At 34.8% G+C, this 18,034-nt stretch overlaps 1 protein-coding gene across 2 annotated transcripts in view; it reads right to left on the minus strand.

The window, feature by feature from the left end:
• The window catches only part of LOC137486295 (GTP-binding protein 10-like), a 54,691-nt gene that overhangs the window by 32,047 nt on the left and 4,610 nt on the right, over nucleotides 1-18,034 (minus strand). For both annotated transcript variants that reach the window (XM_068211480.1, XM_068211462.1), the window contains exons 5-20: nucleotides 17,379-17,455; nucleotides 16,535-16,633; nucleotides 14,544-14,693; nucleotides 14,242-14,419; nucleotides 13,337-13,457; nucleotides 11,321-11,369; nucleotides 11,113-11,234; nucleotides 10,416-10,632; nucleotides 9,379-9,543; nucleotides 8,027-8,145; nucleotides 7,480-7,598; nucleotides 6,370-6,451; nucleotides 4,881-5,073; nucleotides 4,225-4,362; nucleotides 1,993-2,069; nucleotides 759-953 (exon numbers count right to left, since the gene is read on the minus strand). In XM_068211480.1, the coding sequence (XP_068067581.1) occupies nucleotides 759-953; nucleotides 1,993-2,069; nucleotides 4,225-4,362; nucleotides 4,881-5,073; nucleotides 6,370-6,451; nucleotides 7,480-7,598; nucleotides 8,027-8,145; nucleotides 9,379-9,543; nucleotides 10,416-10,632; nucleotides 11,113-11,234; nucleotides 11,321-11,369; nucleotides 13,337-13,457; nucleotides 14,242-14,419; nucleotides 14,544-14,693; nucleotides 16,535-16,633; nucleotides 17,379-17,455 (2,101 nt within the window). The remainder of the gene's footprint in view (nucleotides 1-758; nucleotides 954-1,992; nucleotides 2,070-4,224; nucleotides 4,363-4,880; nucleotides 5,074-6,369; nucleotides 6,452-7,479; nucleotides 7,599-8,026; nucleotides 8,146-9,378; nucleotides 9,544-10,415; nucleotides 10,633-11,112; nucleotides 11,235-11,320; nucleotides 11,370-13,336; nucleotides 13,458-14,241; nucleotides 14,420-14,543; nucleotides 14,694-16,534; nucleotides 16,634-17,378; nucleotides 17,456-18,034) is intronic.

Below are 18,034 nucleotides of genomic sequence, written 5' to 3' on the forward strand. Positions count from 1 at the left end.
AAGAGGTTTTTGTGCAAACTAATTTTCCTCTCTTCCAACATGTATGTTGGATGAGGCCCAGCTCTTTCAGGAATACTTTCTGTATATTCTTGCTCTCAAATGCTGAATAAAAGAGATAGAATCAGTTCAGGTGACAAAAGTGCAGTCATCATAATGTAGGACAATCTCTCAAAAACACTAGCATGACATTTCAGACAACTGGACCAATTGAGCTTGTTTCTTAGAAAGCAGGAGAGGGTGAGGCAAAAGATGAGCAAAACCATGATAACCAAAGCTGGAAAATGTCTATACCTTCTCATTCTCAGCATGCTGGGAAGCACAAAGCCCTACTTTCTGAAGTAATAAAGGCCCATGAATATTCAGAAAGGGAGCTTATAACAGAGACTTATATTTCATTTTAAGAAGCAGGTGTAGTTGTAATAGGTACTTTGTATTGTTATCTGCTACAGATAAACATGGATGCAACTCTATAGTAAAATAATGATAATTTCTCGTTACCCCATTGCTGATGCATCACTGATGATACTGCTTCATTTTTTCATGTTGCTCTTTGAATACTGTGGAATTTATAGAAGCTGCGAGGACTGAGGTTAACCTAATTTTAAATTAAAGTTAAAATTTGTCTGCTGAGACAGATTAAAACTTTTCAAGAAGTGTTCACATACAGGATTCTCAACATTATATAATAAGAAAATCTGTATATGAATGAAAAAAAGGCTTAGGTGGGCATTCCTTGTTTAAATACTCCTTTGTCTTACTTCCTTGTAAGTTTTTTTCTCTTCCTGGATTTCCTGGTGGTGTTGTCTTTCAAGCACTTCAGTCTGCAGAGCAACAACTGTTTTTCCAGTATTTTCTGACACCTCTGAAATAAGTTTCAGGGTTCTCTCATCTGATGTAACAGGCCTGAATTCTTCTTTTATTTCTGCAGATATTTCACTCCAAACCTCTCCAATCTGTGTGTGAAACATACACCATGAGATTCAGTATTTATCTCATTCTTCAGTTCCAATTATTCAAAATAAAACAGAGCAACCATCTCTCTCCTTACTGTTGATTTAGAATTTTTATGTAAGGTTAGACTGCACTACTACAATGCCAGTTCAGTCATGATAAGCTTCCCTAAGCTTTCCCAAGACCGAACTTGATTCAAAAAGGGGAAACAGGAATGCTGGTAACTACAGTAATTCAGAAGAAATAGCTTCAAGACACCTATTTAGAGCAAAGTGTTGAGTCTTACTGCCTACTTCTTAAAATCTCAAGTTGGAGACATTATTAGAGCAAACTGCAACATGAGCCATCGACAGAAGCTGGAATTATCAACCAAGGAGTCTTGCTATTTCCTGAACACTGCAAGCTCTCACAGACTTTGTTCCTAAGCATAAATTTATCATAAACTAAAGCATCTTTTGAGCAAGACAGCTCTCAAAAAGCTTGCTACCCTGCTGTAGTCCCTATAGGCACACCATTCTTAACTTTACACTGGATGGATGGATGGATGGATGGATGGATGGATGGATGGATGGATACTGCATGTGGGAACAAAGATGGCAAAGCACAGAAGAAACTTTATAAAAATGTGGTTTTAATGTAAATTTTAATAGTGTCCCCTTACACTGACTTTACTGCTCAAGGATGCAGTCCTACTCTCCAGTCCTTCCCCAGTTTTTTACTCCTGGCACATTCTTGTCTTGATCTGGCAAACATTTAAAATTGTTTTTTTTTCTGAGTTATTTTTAATTAGCATTAGTTTCTAGTCTTGCTGCATGGTCACAAATATTTGTAGCAATATGAAGCAAGAAGATGGGGAATGATGCAATGTTGGAGGTGGGATTGCTTCTTTTGCTGGTGAATACTGGCTTTCACTATGTGAAAATATAGGTGACTTGTGATATAGGGGACAACTTTTGAAGGGTTGTTTGTTGTGTCCTGAGATATACTTGCTATTTTTGGGAATGCAGGTACAATAGTATTATTTGCTTAAACTATACTCACTTTAAAGTCAATATAACGTTGTATAATAGCAAGTGTAACAAAATCCTTAGTAGATAGGCCAGGCAAATTTTCAAAACCTAAAAGAATATTATTCACATGAGTATGATGAATTTATCTTAAAATACAATATTCTAAAAACCTTATTTATCATATAAACATATGCAACATTTCATCGCACATACACCAGTCAGTCACTTTTGATCCTGAGCATTTTCTGCTGATAAAAACCCCGTTTCTCCATAATACACACTCTCTGTACTAAAATCTTTACTTGTGAATGGCTCTGTCGGCCTTCCAATCACTTGGTGGGCCAGGATGCTATATTTTTGTGGTAAGGGCTTAATTTCTGTTAAAGCAGACAAACAGTCGAATCTACTGATCACAGGTTCTAGAGCAGCAGTTCAGCTGACAAACAGCTTAAAACACAGTTTGCTTTAACTGTGAAGTAGCCAACAGGAAAATTATACTAGCACTTTGTTCCAAAGCTATGTAATGAGGGTGTCCCTCTATCTTGTAGATTATTGTCTTCAGCATAATGCCTTGAGCATCATGACTCCATCTTTTAAAAATGTTCCCAGTATGTGTAAAAGAATAAGGTAGGGAAGAATGATTGCTGAGACTATTTTTTTTTCTTTTTTTTTTTTTTGGGCACTGAATAATGGCACTTAATTAAAAAAAAATCTAAATATAGTCTATCAAATCTCTTTCTAGACTTCATCATATCATCTGTGTGGTTATGGGAAAGTAGCTTCTGTCTAGAGAATAATTACATCATGTTTTAAAGCTAAGAAATACTGTAAATAAAGAACATTTACCACCACTGATTTTCTACATTGTCGTGTTAGAGGCTGTTATGGAGCTTAATAGTAAGAGGAAGTTGCTGACAAAAAACGCTAAAATTTATCCATATGTTATTGTCTACTTTCATATAATTCAGTACTTCACAGGAGACAGTACAATGTATATAACTAACATGGAGGATAACTGTGAATACAGGAGAAAGCTGAAAGAAAATCTTATGCGTTTTTATTTTAGTAAAGAATCCAGCTGTGATCCAACATTTAATATAATTAACATTACTAAAATTAGTAAGAACCTTGGTTACAACAGAGGAGCAAGTAGCTATAGATTATTAGAAAAACTAAGGATGTTTTCAAACCAGCTCATTCTCTAGGTAAAGCAGAGAATTGGCTGAAGCAATCTCATCAGAACAATTGCTGATTATCTTTGAACTGCAGAGGATGGACATGAAAACAAAAATAAACCTAAAAAAACCCATTAAAGAAATAATTAGATAAATAATGTTTATGCAGCTAAATGTTAACAGTAAACCAAATTAATATCCAACATGAATTACTGAAAACTAAGACCCAACTTTTGTCTACAGACAGAAAAAAAAAATCTCATGGATGTGGAAGAATTTATCACTTATCTTGAGTTCAGTCTAGGTTTTAAGACAAGGGTATAATGAGTATTCATGTTCATTGTACAAACAATGAAAAATTAAGAGGGACTGACACACTTTGAAAGAAAATATTTAAATGCAAATTAATCTTGCCACTCTGAAAAATTATCTAAAAACACTGAATTTAATTCTGTAAGGACAAATAGAAAATTCTAACTGTAGGAATAGCCACCTGTACAACATTCTAAGCTGAATGAGCAAACAACATCATGCCACTAGAAATACAGCTATTGTTACATTTATATCTGAATGTTTATTTACAAGATGTGTAGAGTAATATAACTCTATCTGGCTGTGAGACTTCTGCTGGAGTACTTTGTTCAGCTTTGGGACACTACAGACCAAGAAGAATTTGATTCAATTGGAAAGACTACAGAAAAAAAAAGAATAATTAGAGATTATGTTAGAAAATGCAATCAAGAGTAATATCTTTCTCAACCTAGAGAAGTAAATGTACAAGTGCTAAAATACATGAAAAAGCTATTGTGTGTGGGAAAATAAATTGCAGAGAATTTCAAGCAAACTTTAGGTTTAGTCCTAAGAAAATTCTTCCTGGTGGTAGGCGCAGCAAAGTAGTGTGGAAGTCTTGAAATCCCAATAAAGAAGGACATTTTTAAAAAACATAACAAAAGCATCTATTAATTAGAGAGTTTTGATGCTGAATCACAATGTTTCCTCCAACCTTGTTTTTTTTTTTATGGTGACTTTATTGATAAGTTCAGTTTAATGAGAAATATGACACTAACAAGGCAACTCATTTGTCTTACCTAGCTTGCAAAATAATGAATAAACTTTTGCCCGTATGCTCTCTGAAACCTCCATGATGGCAAAACTGGGACAGCTGGCAGGCAGTGGAATGACCTTTTGCTGTTTCTGGAAGCTGGTAGCAATAGGTCTCTTGGTGTCTAATATAAAAACACAAAACCACAGCAGAGGAATGAAGTAGTAGTATGTTCCCAAACTTAGAAGAAATCCGTCTACTTTGTGGACAAATAGTTTTGATTGTTTGGCCAAGAATTTGAACATAATTTGGGTCAGGAAATTTTAATTAGCATGACTAAAAATTTGTGAGAACAGCACTCACTTCTTTTTACAACATAGAACAAAACACAATGCCTTTCGTGGAAGAAATTAAGCAGTTTATCTGTCTGGCATTAGAAAAGCTGGTCATGGTTCTGTTCAATACTTGGTTCATTCCCAGCTGATCTAGAAAATGCCATATACTGGCCAGAATAAAATGAAAATAAATGAATAAATAAAATGAAATAAAAAATAAATGAAATGAAGATATTTTAGGTTTGGTAAGACTTAATAGTGTAAAGTGATCAATGTTGTTATTTTCATCAGAATTCAGACTACAAAAGCAAATAATGTCATTATTTTACTGGACTGCTCACAGTTTCACATGCATCATAAAACTTACCAACAACCCTTCCATATTGATCCCGTCTGATTCCCAAGTCCAACTCCTCCTGTCTCCATAACTGTATTAGAAGGTTAGCTGCTGTTTGATCTTTCTTCCCTCGCCAGATACTCATGTGCAAAGCGGTTTTAGGGTTGTCAGAAAATTCAACCAAGATTCCAAGAATTATATTGCACAGGTTCTTTTCCTTTAACTTTATCAAGGACAAAGTAAAGAAAGTTTAAACTGTTCAAAACGCAGTGATGTCTTCTTTCTGAGAAATTGTGTACTATGTAATCAAGTAACTGCAAGCTTTTCATCACTAGTATTTGCACAAAATTCATGTATAAGCTTGTAAATCCTTAGAGTTTCTGCAATCCTGCTCTGCAAAGTTCCATAAACCAAGGAACACGAGGGTAGGATCATATAGGATGCATTCCTGTGTGTAGAATCACACAGTAGATTCTGTGTACATGGCTCCATAATCATATGCTGGAGAATACACTGCTACCAAGGTTTACTGCTGTAAGAAACAGAACTCGGAAGGCAGAGGCTGAGCAGTACCTCACAGCACACCTTCTGTTTTGTGGCCAGATCTTTTGGCTGCAGCTGAGAGGAGGCAAGGGCTTCAAACTGAAAAAGGGTCAGTTTAGATTAAATATCAGGAAAAAATTCCTTCCTTTGAGACTGATGAGGGACTGCTTGCCCAGAGAAGCTGTGGATGTCCCAGCCCTGAAAGCTAGATAGGACAGGCTGGATGTGGCTTTAAGCAACCTGATCTAGTGGAAGGTGGCCCTGCCCATGGCCAGGGGAGTTGGAACTGGATGATCTTTAAGGTCCCTTCCAACCCAAACCATTCTAATTATCTTATTCTGAGGGTCTGCAGCCTTGCACTGCAAGAACATCAGGGGCTGACAGCACAACCAGTGTGAATGAGGAGTGAATGACCCAAGGAAGGTGCCTTTTTACTTCATAAGAGGTGAAACGTCTGTGCCAGCTCCATATCCAAGATCCACAGAAGTAGCTCTACACACAAGATACATGTACAAAGTAACTTCAAACATAAAAACTGAAAGCCATCAAGTGCTCTTACTAACTTCCAATATGAAGAACTGAAGTGCTTTTCTAAAGAGAGATGTCATGCAAACTGAGAGTATAGTTTGGGTTTTCTTTTCAAAAATAGTACAATTTTGTTAAATTAAAAACTCCCTCTGTCAAATACATATTTAAAAAAATATACAGGGAAAACCTATACAATAATTTCTGAGCAGATATCCGGGTCTGTCTCAGGGAAGTAAATATAATTGGGATTTTTTTTTTGGTGGGGTTTTTTGTTCTTGTTTGTTTTGATTGGTTTTGTTTGTTTGTTTGTATTTTTGTATTATACCAGTCTTAGGAGACTACTAGTAGGAGATACTTAGGAAATACTTAGGAGATACAAAAATAACACAATTTGTCATGTTGTTTTCCTACACTTTCATTCTACAAAACCAATAATAAAAATACCTACTGCCAACAAATCCAGAAGGAGAAAAATACCCTGTTTTTCAATAAAAGAGTCCTCTGCAATGTAACATCCAATGACACAGGACCTTAAACAGAAATAATTTCATTTATGTAGAAACACTTTCATGATTTTGAACATTCTACAATCATTTATTTTGCTGAATTTCACACCATTTGGTATGCAATATGCAATACGCTTCATACCTTCAAGGAGTAGAAAAATCATGTTTCACAAGCCTTTTCATTTACACATCTAAATATACCCTGCTTGACTGCTCTTTCTTCTCCTGAAGGTGGCACACCTTCCTTGAAGCAGCCTCACAAATTTGGCAAGCTCTCAATGAATTGGAGTATGTATTTGAACTGAAACTAACTCAGTAAACGAGTTTAAAATTTAACCAGGTTATGTCCCTAATCTGGTTTATTGTAGGGCTGTGTGAATATTTCTGCCAGCAAAAACAAGAGGGTGAGTCAAGCAAGACTTTTTTTGGCAACAGTTTGCTTCTCCCAGATTAAAATAATCATAAAGCCAGCATTCATGTTGCTGTTGCTTCTTTATTTCCTCTGCTATGGTCATTAACAGAGAAACTAAAGCAAGCTCCTGTATCAGTATTTTCTCCTAGCAAACATACTTGATTTTTAATGTATTTATCAACCTTTGCCTTAAAAAAATTAAGTTTTTGTTTTCCTCCTATGTATTGGCAATCTTTAAAATATTTCTAGCCCAATATAGCCAGTTTACAAACTATTCTTATGTTTACATAGTTTTTTGCCAATATTGATCTATTCTTGCCTGCTGTTTACCTCTCTGAAGTTATTTACAGACTCTAACCATATGCCTCTCTTAGAAAGTCTTGAGTAACTCTGCATGTCAGAAGGTCACTCTGTGTGGGGAGTGAGGTTGTCACACTGAATCCATATTTAGAAAATCTTACATGCAGTGTATTCCATTTCTTTTGCATCATTTTTAATTAGTCAAACTTTATGAAGAATTTTCATACATTATCAACAGAAGAAAGGCCTATACGTACAGAGAAAGGTCACAGCATTGCAGACCTAAAAATACAAGACTTGACATTTTTCTAAGTTACTGCTGCTAAAATAGTTCACTAACCACAAGCAGTCGAGTGCACTGAGGAGGAGACAATTGTGGCCTAATCCACAATATAACTTCCTTGGATCCATCTTAAAGAATGGTATGAGCATACCAATTCCTTCACATCTGAAGAGTTCCTGTTGAAATGTTAATTAAAGCAATTTCTCTTAAGCCATATTTATTAAATTTAAACATTTAAGAAAATACAATGGAAAATGGGAAATGTAAATATTTATATTGTAATAAATTTGGTCCACTTGTTAGAGCAGAATGTACACATGGGAAAAAAGATTTTCAGTTTTTCCAAAGTGCTAATTCATCTCTTAACACACTTTCGTATATCAATTTCAAAATAATGTAAATTAACAATCAAATAGGTTCAACACTTGCTAGTGGATTTCTGAGTGTTTTTATATTTTAGCTGGGTCAAGAAACATGACTTGTTAACAATGAACTACAATTGACATCTGCTTTTCAATTAAAACACAAAAAAGCAGTGTCCCTTAAAAGACAATATAATATGTTTTGACATTTTCTGCACAGCATAAGGTAGAAAGATACATACCTTTCTGTGGACATCATTTTCACAGAGAACAGACAAAATAAATAATATGTCAGCTTGGATTTCCAGTACAACAGTACCTTCTTCTTCTTTAGATTTGTCTGCTGCATACTTTAAGATGTCTGTAAATGGATATATTTTATATATATGAATGCCCCTATACACATGTCAAAATTCTATTACAGCTGCTGCTTTTTACAAAACTCAAATTTATATGAAAGGATTTTTTAAAGTAAGTTCAGTTTTATCTCCTGTGTTTTAATAATAGCTTCCAGAAGTACAGCACTCTGATGCTGCAGTTTCATAGCCTTTACTCTTGGTGACAATGACAGCAGCTTGCACGGACTCCTCCTTGTTCAGACTCTGTGCTGCCCCTTATATTGTGTCAGGGTAAGGAATTCAGGGAACTGATATGAATTAAGGAACTCTTAGAGAAAGACAACAAACTGGCTGGTTCATTCTACTCCACAGCTTCACAAATGTTTGAACTGACAGTGGAAATGTGGGAAAGACATGAAATACCACCCTTTCTGAGAAAATCAACCTTGGAACCGCTGTGTGGAAGAGGGCATTCATACACAAATTCTCCCCTAGAGTAAAAGTTACTTGATTCTGATATGTAAGGTATAGAAATAATTCTGCTTTCACTAAAAGCTGTAGGTTTCCAGAGTATTCACTGGAATTGAAATGAGGCTATAAAATACTTTGTTTCTAGGCTTTTTGTCAGAACATACTCTTTGAAGTCCAAAGGATCTTTTCTGTTTTGTTTCCTTCAGAGTATTGAAAACTTTCTGTTACTGTAAGAAAAACTTAAACCAGCTTATTTTGGAACTTAAACCAAATTTAACAGTAGGTATGTGCTACTGAACAAGAAACGCTCTAAAATTGCAGGAGCAGTGATTAAGCAGTTTTATTCTGCTTTTTTCCTTCACGTTGTTCATATAAAGGTACCTTGTTATTAGTTTTATTCTGTGCTAAAGAGGAGTGGTGGAAAGCAATGCCATGATAGACCTAGGTGGAAAAATACTCATGGGCTGGAGTTTCTGGGGACTGCCACAATGAAAACAGGACCTACCAAATGCAGTAACACAAAGTGAGAAGTGGCAGCATTTGCTCTGAAATTAAACATTTAAACTTTTAAAACCGTCTGTTTTGCTTAACTCATTCAATGTGTATTGAAATGGAAAAAAAAATTAACATGAAGTCAGTTACATCTTGGATTAATTGGTAGAGGTTTTTTTAGTTTTTCAGCAGTCGAAGGACGCACTAAAAGCACGGCACACAAAAAGCATGAACATTCTCAGTGTCAACAGAAATGTACTAATTAAAGTACAGCAATACAAATTGTGCTTTACCCAGTAGCTGGCTAATTGCTCCCTGGTCACACAAATTAATGCTCACAGCATCATCATAGAGGGCCACAACAGATCTCAGAGCTCGAAGGCTGTAGCGCATTTGCGCGAGTTTGTTGCCACGACCACCTGTTCCATGGAAACTGTTACCTTGACCAAAGAAAGGATCTGTGGAGCAATCACAACGAATACTGGTTTTGGCAGATAATCTATGTTCAGAATAATGTGCTCAGGAAAAATAAAAACAAAACAAAACCCCAAAACACAACAACAACAAAAATCCTCAAACCTCATTGAAGTTAGAAATTATTCTTGTTTAAAACCATCTAGTAATAAGCCTTTTTGTGCAGAACTACACTTTTTACATGCATAAGAAAGGTAACATTTTGGTGAATATTTAAAATTATTATATATTTTTTAATCTGACTAGGTTCATGAGCAGTTTTACAAACTCAAAATATGTTATGTTTAGTATGACATTTAATATGCACCTTTTGATCTCCATTCAACCCAAATAAAAATTTCTTAGGAAATTTTTGAGGAAACCTAGGAAGACATACCAATTTTATGATGAAAAATACCTATCCTTAGAAATCTAGTCAATAAAACTGAGTGCACTTAGTTATATTTTTGCTTAGCCCACACTCTTATCTGATGCCCAGAAGCCAGCTGTTGTCTGGAACCTGTCTCACTATGTACGACTCCGAGTTAACATGTCCTGTCTCATGGCAGGAATTCCTGCTTGGACTTCCTGCCATAAGGGAAGGGCCTGTCTCACTTAAAATACGGATGGTAGAAGTGTTTGTCTGAAGGAATATCAGTATAGTGGTACACAGGGAGAGGGGCACCAGCTCATCCTTCAGCAGAAAAAAAAAAGGATGGTAGGTTGTTTTTTGGAAACATTTGTTTCCTAGGTGGCCTATGAAAAAGAATCATTCTGACATCATGAGTTTTACATTTTCCTTTCCTGTCAAAGAAAGTAGGTTCAGCTGAACTGTTCTGAGGTTACCTGTGTGTTAAAGCCACAATTACCCACTGACCTTGGCCTATACACCATTCTAGAAACACAAGGAGAAGAGTATTCGCTTGGCAGGACAAATATTTGTCTACTAACACAGGAGCCACTGAAGCTAAAACAGCAATTGCATGAAGCTGTAATTCTTCATATTGGGCAGCAGACCAGTCAGGAAATCCAGGCTTTTGATTTTGTTTTACATAATAAAGCAAAGCTGGCATCACATGATTTTCACTGAGGAGCTGCAGAGTCCAGACAGAGAAAAAGAGAGACAGTTTACAGGTTTCACATGCAGGTAAGAAAATCTAAAGGGTGAGTCAACTTTATCTGCCCTACACCAACAAAATTATATATTTATTGAGAAAATATGTCATGAACATGACAAGTACAGGCAAACTCTTTTTTTATTCTGTAGCTTTCCCAGAGATTGTGGTTTGCTATATTTTATTATGTTCTTCAGGTGTATTTCAATAACGCTCTGCAGTCACTTGTCAGCAATTTTCCTAGTCTAGTGTGGTCTAAGTTTGTAACTTTCTAAAATAGAAATTGTAGGCTGCTTTCCAACAGCAGGCTTGGTCTGAAGCTGTGCATGAATTCTTGATTTGGAGAACAGATAATTTCAGTGTACTGGACTATGGTAGATGGACAGATAAGTAATAGTCTCATGATTCTTTCGTCCTTTTTTTTTTTTAATATATTATTTCTATTCTGTTACAACTTACCTGTACAGCAGATGGGTCTTTAGAGAAGATTCCTAATACATTAAATAGTAACTTCTTCATCTCAAAATCCTCATATGAGTAGGTAAGTTTAAAACCCTTTACCAAGGGATTGGGAAGTTTAACTATGAAGAAAATGGTAGATAAGTTACCAAAAAAATCATAATTAAGAGCAAACAATTGTGTAATTATGCAGGATGGAATCTCTTACCTTCAGTACATGTTGCAAGTACTATTAAGACCTTTGCAAATCCACTTTCCTAATAGGCATTCAAAAAACATACATTAATTACATTGCAGTGAAATTAAGACTTATGATTTAATTCTGACTTGACTTTTTTCTTCAGAACACAGAATTTAATGTATCCTGTGGCAGAATAAACAGGATTTTTTCAAAGAAGAGAACAACTGTTTGTACATTATACAACAATAAATAACTGCAGTCCTAAAGGTACAATTAGTGAAACCCATGTTTCATTCAGTTCAAGTCTGAACTTCTGTGGGGAAGTCCCAAACACTTGCATACACTACTATAATCTAACACAAAAAATATTCTCAGTGCTTTTAGAGCTGTTTTTTAAAATGCATTTAGTCATGTTTTACACCAAGGTCATCAGTACATATCATTTTGTGGTATCAGCTGTGCATACCAATGCACTTCAAATTCAGTGCATTTACAAGTAAACATATGAAAACTGAATGTTTGGGCAAGAAGAATTTACCAATACCACATATGAAAAGCTAAGAAATAAAATCTTGTAAATCACAGCTCCTAGAGAGCTAACAGAAGGACAATAATGTCTAATATAACTATGGATAGGACCAAAGCCAGGAGGTTTCTATGCAGCATATTAGATGAAAAATAGTGTTGTTTCTGAGGTAAGCAATTAGCAAACAAGTTTTTTTCTAACACAGAGATAATAATATCAGTAGGAACTTTACAGAAATTTTACAGTTTGCTTGTGATGAGAAAACTTTTCCTTTTGAAAGGCTCAGACTCCTGTGCTGATTTGTGAACTATACAAAATACAAAACTGACTTTTCTGAAGTTGCTTGGCTAGTATATTAAGAAGAAAAGGGAACATTCTGAAGCAAATTGCTCTAGTATTATCTATAAAGGCAGAATTAAATGGTAATGTTAATGTTTTTTCTTCCTGATATTTATAACTTGTAAAATCTCTAGGCAGGCTGAGAGTAAAGAACATAAATTAAATTGTTTTAATATTTTTTTTGCATAGAAACAATTTTTCTTCCTTTTAGTATAAGGAATTAGAGATACATATCTGGTTTACTTATTTTGTAGGAAAAAAATGCCATGTTTCTACAGACAGATAAACAATTTGAATGTTTTAGATATCCAGTATGTTGCTGCAATAGTATAACAGATATTTCATACTAGTTGGTGTTAAATGAAAACTCTGTAATCTTCATTTAGTAATACAGCCATTTGGTAAACTTCTCTTCAAGAGGAAAGTAATATATTCCTGAACAGCCAATTGATACACAGGGATCTGATTGCTTAATTATTCAGTATGTATGTCACAACTTCATTTGAAGCTGTAAGTCTCAAGTGTAAAACAAGAGACTAAAGCAATATTAATGTCTATATAAAGTTAATTTCTCTGCAAGTTTCTCATAAAAATTCTAGAATATTTACAGAAGGATTCATCTACATTTCAGGCAAGTCATGGTAGTGCATTATGTGATGTAGTCTTTAAAAGAATTTATGTGCCTCTTATTAACAGGACCTAAGTAATTATTTTCTCAGAATCTTACTTAGAGCTCCTGAGCTGATTTTTGGACACCCTTCTTGTTCCCAGTTATGAGGCACACATTGAATTTGGGTCATATGAATATAACCTACATCTTCAAACAACAAATGAGATTTAGTGCAAAACTCACTTTAGGAGAATGGCACATTCAAAAATCCATGCAAGAATACAAGAATTAACATTAAATTTTGCATAAATAATGTTAATGTGATTTTCTAAGTATTAAATAAGGTTGTTGCTAGTATTCTGGGCTAATGACCTACAGATTTTAAATCTCTTTGAGGTAAAGACAACTGCAGAAAGAAAAAATGTTTTCTTGCTCAGCAAATCCAAGAAAGAAAAAAGCATTGAAGACACAGGAGAAAAAAAATTAGAACCCTAATGGGGAAAAATACCAAGCTTATAAAAGCAACGGAGAAGTTATTAGTCTCTGGAATACAACTCTAAATACTTACAATCATAGGTACTGCAGGGTTTTCAGCTAGCAATGTGGCAATCACCAAAAGGTCATTCCGTAGCTGATAATCGCTGTGCCGGAAGCCACATGTGATGTCTACAAATACTTTTTTCAAAGCACTTTAAAGAAAATGAAAATGAAAATCATTTTACCTTTCCCTTTGATATTCTAATGTTGGACAGCTCTACATATATGAATCCTCATTCAGCATCATACTTTTCAAAGCCTTAGGGTTTAACTACAAGAGAAATAACTTAAAACTTTATTATGAAGTGGATTCTCTTGAGTACCACTAGACATCCCATTTATTTGTAGATGAAAGATGCATGTATTAAAAATTGCATCTTTCACTTGTTTTTTGAATCTTTGTATTATAATTAATTGAATCTTTGTATTATAATTAATTAATACAAAGACAGTATTTACTCAAATGTGGAACTGGACATTGCTGAATGATTATTGAGAAGAAATAGTCCAATCTTAAATAGCTGAAACAGTCTAACTCACTAAGGAAGAAGCTATTATTTACTCCAGCAGAGGATCTAGAAATAAACCTTGTATATCATGGCATAGAAATTCCTTGTAATTTTTTAACATCAGCATTTTAACCGTGAAGGAATACTGGCCTGTTATGCCTAATGTAGGAGCTTCAAAATGCTGCAATTAACTCTTCTATTGTACAAAGCAATAGATAGAGCTATTCCTCCTGCACTATGCAGTAGATCACCTCTTTCTTGCCCTGTAACAGCAACCACTATGTTAATACTGAAAACTTAATGAGGATGCAATCAGAGACCCATTTGCATTTCTCTCAGTTAATTTCAAACAAAATCCTACACAACAGAATGCTCCAGATGTCTCCAAAATTACAAAATTAATTCATAAAATGCTCCCTGTACTTACTGTACACATTCCAAGCTTCTGAGCTGATTAGCAACCTCTTCTTTTGAGGCTTTTTCCAGCAGGTTCCATAGGATATCTGAGGAACGGAACACCAGCTGTCCTGAGGGGTCAGCACCATTTAGACACAAACAAAGCCTGCTGGCTGCTTGGGCCTTCACCATTTGTCCACAACTTATTCCTGAAATTATGTAAATCACAGTAATTAATTCTCTCTATGTCAGTAATTGTTTCAGGAATGTTCAGAGAACAAATGATCTAAGATCAATGATAATGAGACTATTGAAAGAACAGTTTGTACTAACCAGAGGTGGAAAGATGCTGGAGAACTTTAAGTACCCACAACTTCTCAGTAAGTTGATTTTCAACTAATGCTAGTGACAAAACAAGAGCTTCTGCTAATCCTCCTGCTTCAGCCATCTGGATTTTATAATTTGGACTTGTTGGCTGGTAACCTGCACATACAATAGCTGTAGTTAAAATGCAGTAAATACTCAGAATTTTGATTACTTCATAATATGTTCATACTTTTTAAAGAAAGGATTGAAAATCAAGTATTATATTTCAAGCAGTTAAGAAAAACAATGCAATACTCAAGAGCTGCTTTTCTTATATCTGAGTAGTGCCTATAACATATACAACAAACTCACCCTCAAGCAGACTTCAATGCCATAGAAACATATTACTTGCTTCTTAGAATTTAAGCAATGAAAGCAAAAGCAGGGCTATAGAAGTGAAAAACTTTCTTCAGTCATCAGTAACCTAGTTCTCTTCAGTAGCCTGTTGACTAGAGAATTACTGCATTCTATCACATTACTTAAAATAGTAAAATCAAAATCCAAACTTTGATTTACAAGCTTGACTTTCTAATGCGTCCCTGTTTTTACTTCTGTCCATGCATATGCAAATCTGTATTTCAATACTGAATTATGGGAAAGGTGAAGCATTGAGAAAATAAATTTATATTTATTTTTATATTATGATAACTCACGAGAGCAAAGTTTATCTTAAGCAGCTTAAATATATATATATATGTGTATACACACACACACACACACACACATATATATATATCAACTTTCCTAAAGTACAACATTGATAAATACAGATAATGCACATGGTGAAATGAGGTTTAACTAAGCACACACTGATAGGCTCCAAGTTGATATTACTTTATAGACAAGCAAACTCTATAGGCTCAGACTTTGGCAAGATTTATATATATGCTTAGAGATGAAATATTTGACTTTAAAAAAATCAGACGGAAACACATTCTTCATTTCAAGATAACGTATCTTATTTTCTAAATTGGAAGATGAAAAGCAAAATAGCTCAGTAACATTCACTTATCATTTATCTGTATTTACAGATACAGACCTAAATGCACACATAGCTACTTGCAGGATTTGAGTCTTGTTTGTAAGGTAAAAACAGATTTGGGTGCTTTCATATTTCTAGAATCTTGAAAGGGTTGTAGTAGCAGCAGCTTCTTTAGGCCTCCTAAAATAAATGAAAACTTGTAAAAGGGCACAGGACTAGTGCCCCACTGCAGGAGCACAGCAGGGGAGCACACTGACATCAAGCATGCTCCTTGACCTGCACTCTCGAGCCACACTGTGGCAATATTCACTTGAGGCTGGCTGCCTATAAATACAGTACAGTCTCAGAGCATGTGATGTTGTGCCCCTGTGGGAGAGGATCCATGACTGACTTCACCTGACAACAGTCTCTGGCACCATCATAAGGTCAAAGGAATTATATAATAGTGGATTCTGATCATGCCTGAGTTCATGCATAGCCTCTTTCTGCAGAGATAAGTCACACCATTTATTTAAACCTATGCTCAAATGTGTCCATGCAATATGAACTCAATCAAATTTAAATGGGTTCAGATCTATCCCTCCCAACACAAGTGAAACCAGAGCTGCTTCTCTCCAGGCTACATATAAAAACCTGAAAACTACATTTCCCTTCTTATAATTCTGATCCAAACTACTTTTTTTTTCCCCTCCATTACCCACATTTCAGAGATCTTGTTTCACTTCACATTTTCTGGATGCCGTTTAATGCTAATTTTGTACGTGCAATAATTAATTCCTTGCACATTGATGAACTTATTTTATATTTAGAATACGCACCTCTCTTAAAACATGTTAATTATACATTTGCCAATGTTATATATTTAATATATGAGATACAGTAACCAGAGTTATAAAGAAAAATTAATTGATAGCTAATTAAAAGAGGCATTTCAAAGTAGTTGGGATCATTAAAAAATAAAAATACCCTGCTTTACCTGAAAGTAGTTTTGCTGGTAGCTCCATATTATAAAAGCTAACAATACTCTTACAGATTTGTATTTTAACTTGAGAGCTTGGCACTCTCATCAAGTAGCCTGTCAGAAAGGAAATAAATGTAATTAACAGACTTTATAATTTTTTTAGAAAGTATTCTTAACACAGTATTCTTCTTTTCACAGCACTTAGTATTACCTACAAATCTGTGATTTCATGCAAAGTTTCATTATAAAATATTCAAGAGGCAGAGACTCCCACACTGGAGAGGACAAAGGCATCTTAGAGGAGTAGCATAAATTTTATCAGTTACCTTCTCTGCTTTATGGCTACAGACACTTAAAAGGCACTGGATGTTATTCCAGAAGTTGTGGAATTCTGAGGAAAGCTACTAAGCTACTACACTAAGCTGTTGTCATCACTACCACGTCATTAGAAACTCTTCTAAGCAGATAGGACAAGAAATAAAGGGAGCATAGAAGCAGGAAGGACACATGTTCCTGGCATCCCAGGTTTCAGTGTTTACAGTGATACCCCCATTTCTCAGATCAGAATGAAATTAAACAGTTTAGATATACGTTTACTTCATCTGCACTGATAACATTTTTTCATGTGGCTTTTGACATTGGCAAACAGGTAATTCTGCCAGCCAACCTTCAGGTTAGCTGCAGAGCAAAGTAAAAATTGTTTCTAATATGAAAAAAACACAGAGGATTGAATGAATAATTTAAAGAAATTACCTACATTTACTAAGGAGTAACAAAAAATTAAAATCGTGCTAATAATACAGTTGATTTTATTGTGGCATAATCATAATTTTATTGTGGCATATCAGATTACACTCACCCAGTTGTGCAATGGATTGTGAAACATCATTGGAATAGTTTAATTCATCAGATGATTTCTTTTTTTGAAATGGTAACCTGCAAAATGAAAATTGAAAATATTACAACTGTTTCAATCAACTCACCAGAAAAGTTCAGTAGCTGTTCTCTTCTTCCTTGATAATTTTTTCAGATAAGGACACCTTTTCTAGGATGAATACATTCTTTGCAATGCTGATTCTACACTGAAAGCTTCATAATCTGCAGTTACACGTTGGCAATTAGTGGTACATGTTCACAGATACTATTTTCATAATTCAAATATGATGCAATAAGACATGCTAAGTAAACAAATGTCATTTAAATGTGGAAGACTAAATCCTACAATCTAGACACTATCAGGCTATTACAGAGCTAGGCTATGTACAGACATGTGCAGAGGTGGAAAAAAGAGATCATATCTCAGGGCAAGACCTCTTGCAATGGATAAAAGTAAATCCAATAAACTGACTCAAAATAGCACAACAAGAAATTTATTTTTAAAATCAGGCTATTAATAAATACTCAATAACATATTCAAAATACTCAGATATGACATAAGCATGTAAGTGCTAAAAACTGTCTAACAGTAAACATTACAATATTATCCTAAAGTCTCTGCAGTACATACTGTAGAAG

The sequence above is a fragment of the Anomalospiza imberbis genome, chromosome 1 (assembly GCF_031753505.1).
Source record: "Anomalospiza imberbis isolate Cuckoo-Finch-1a 21T00152 chromosome 1, ASM3175350v1, whole genome shotgun sequence".
Lineage (NCBI taxonomy): Eukaryota > Metazoa > Chordata > Aves > Passeriformes > Viduidae > Anomalospiza > Anomalospiza imberbis.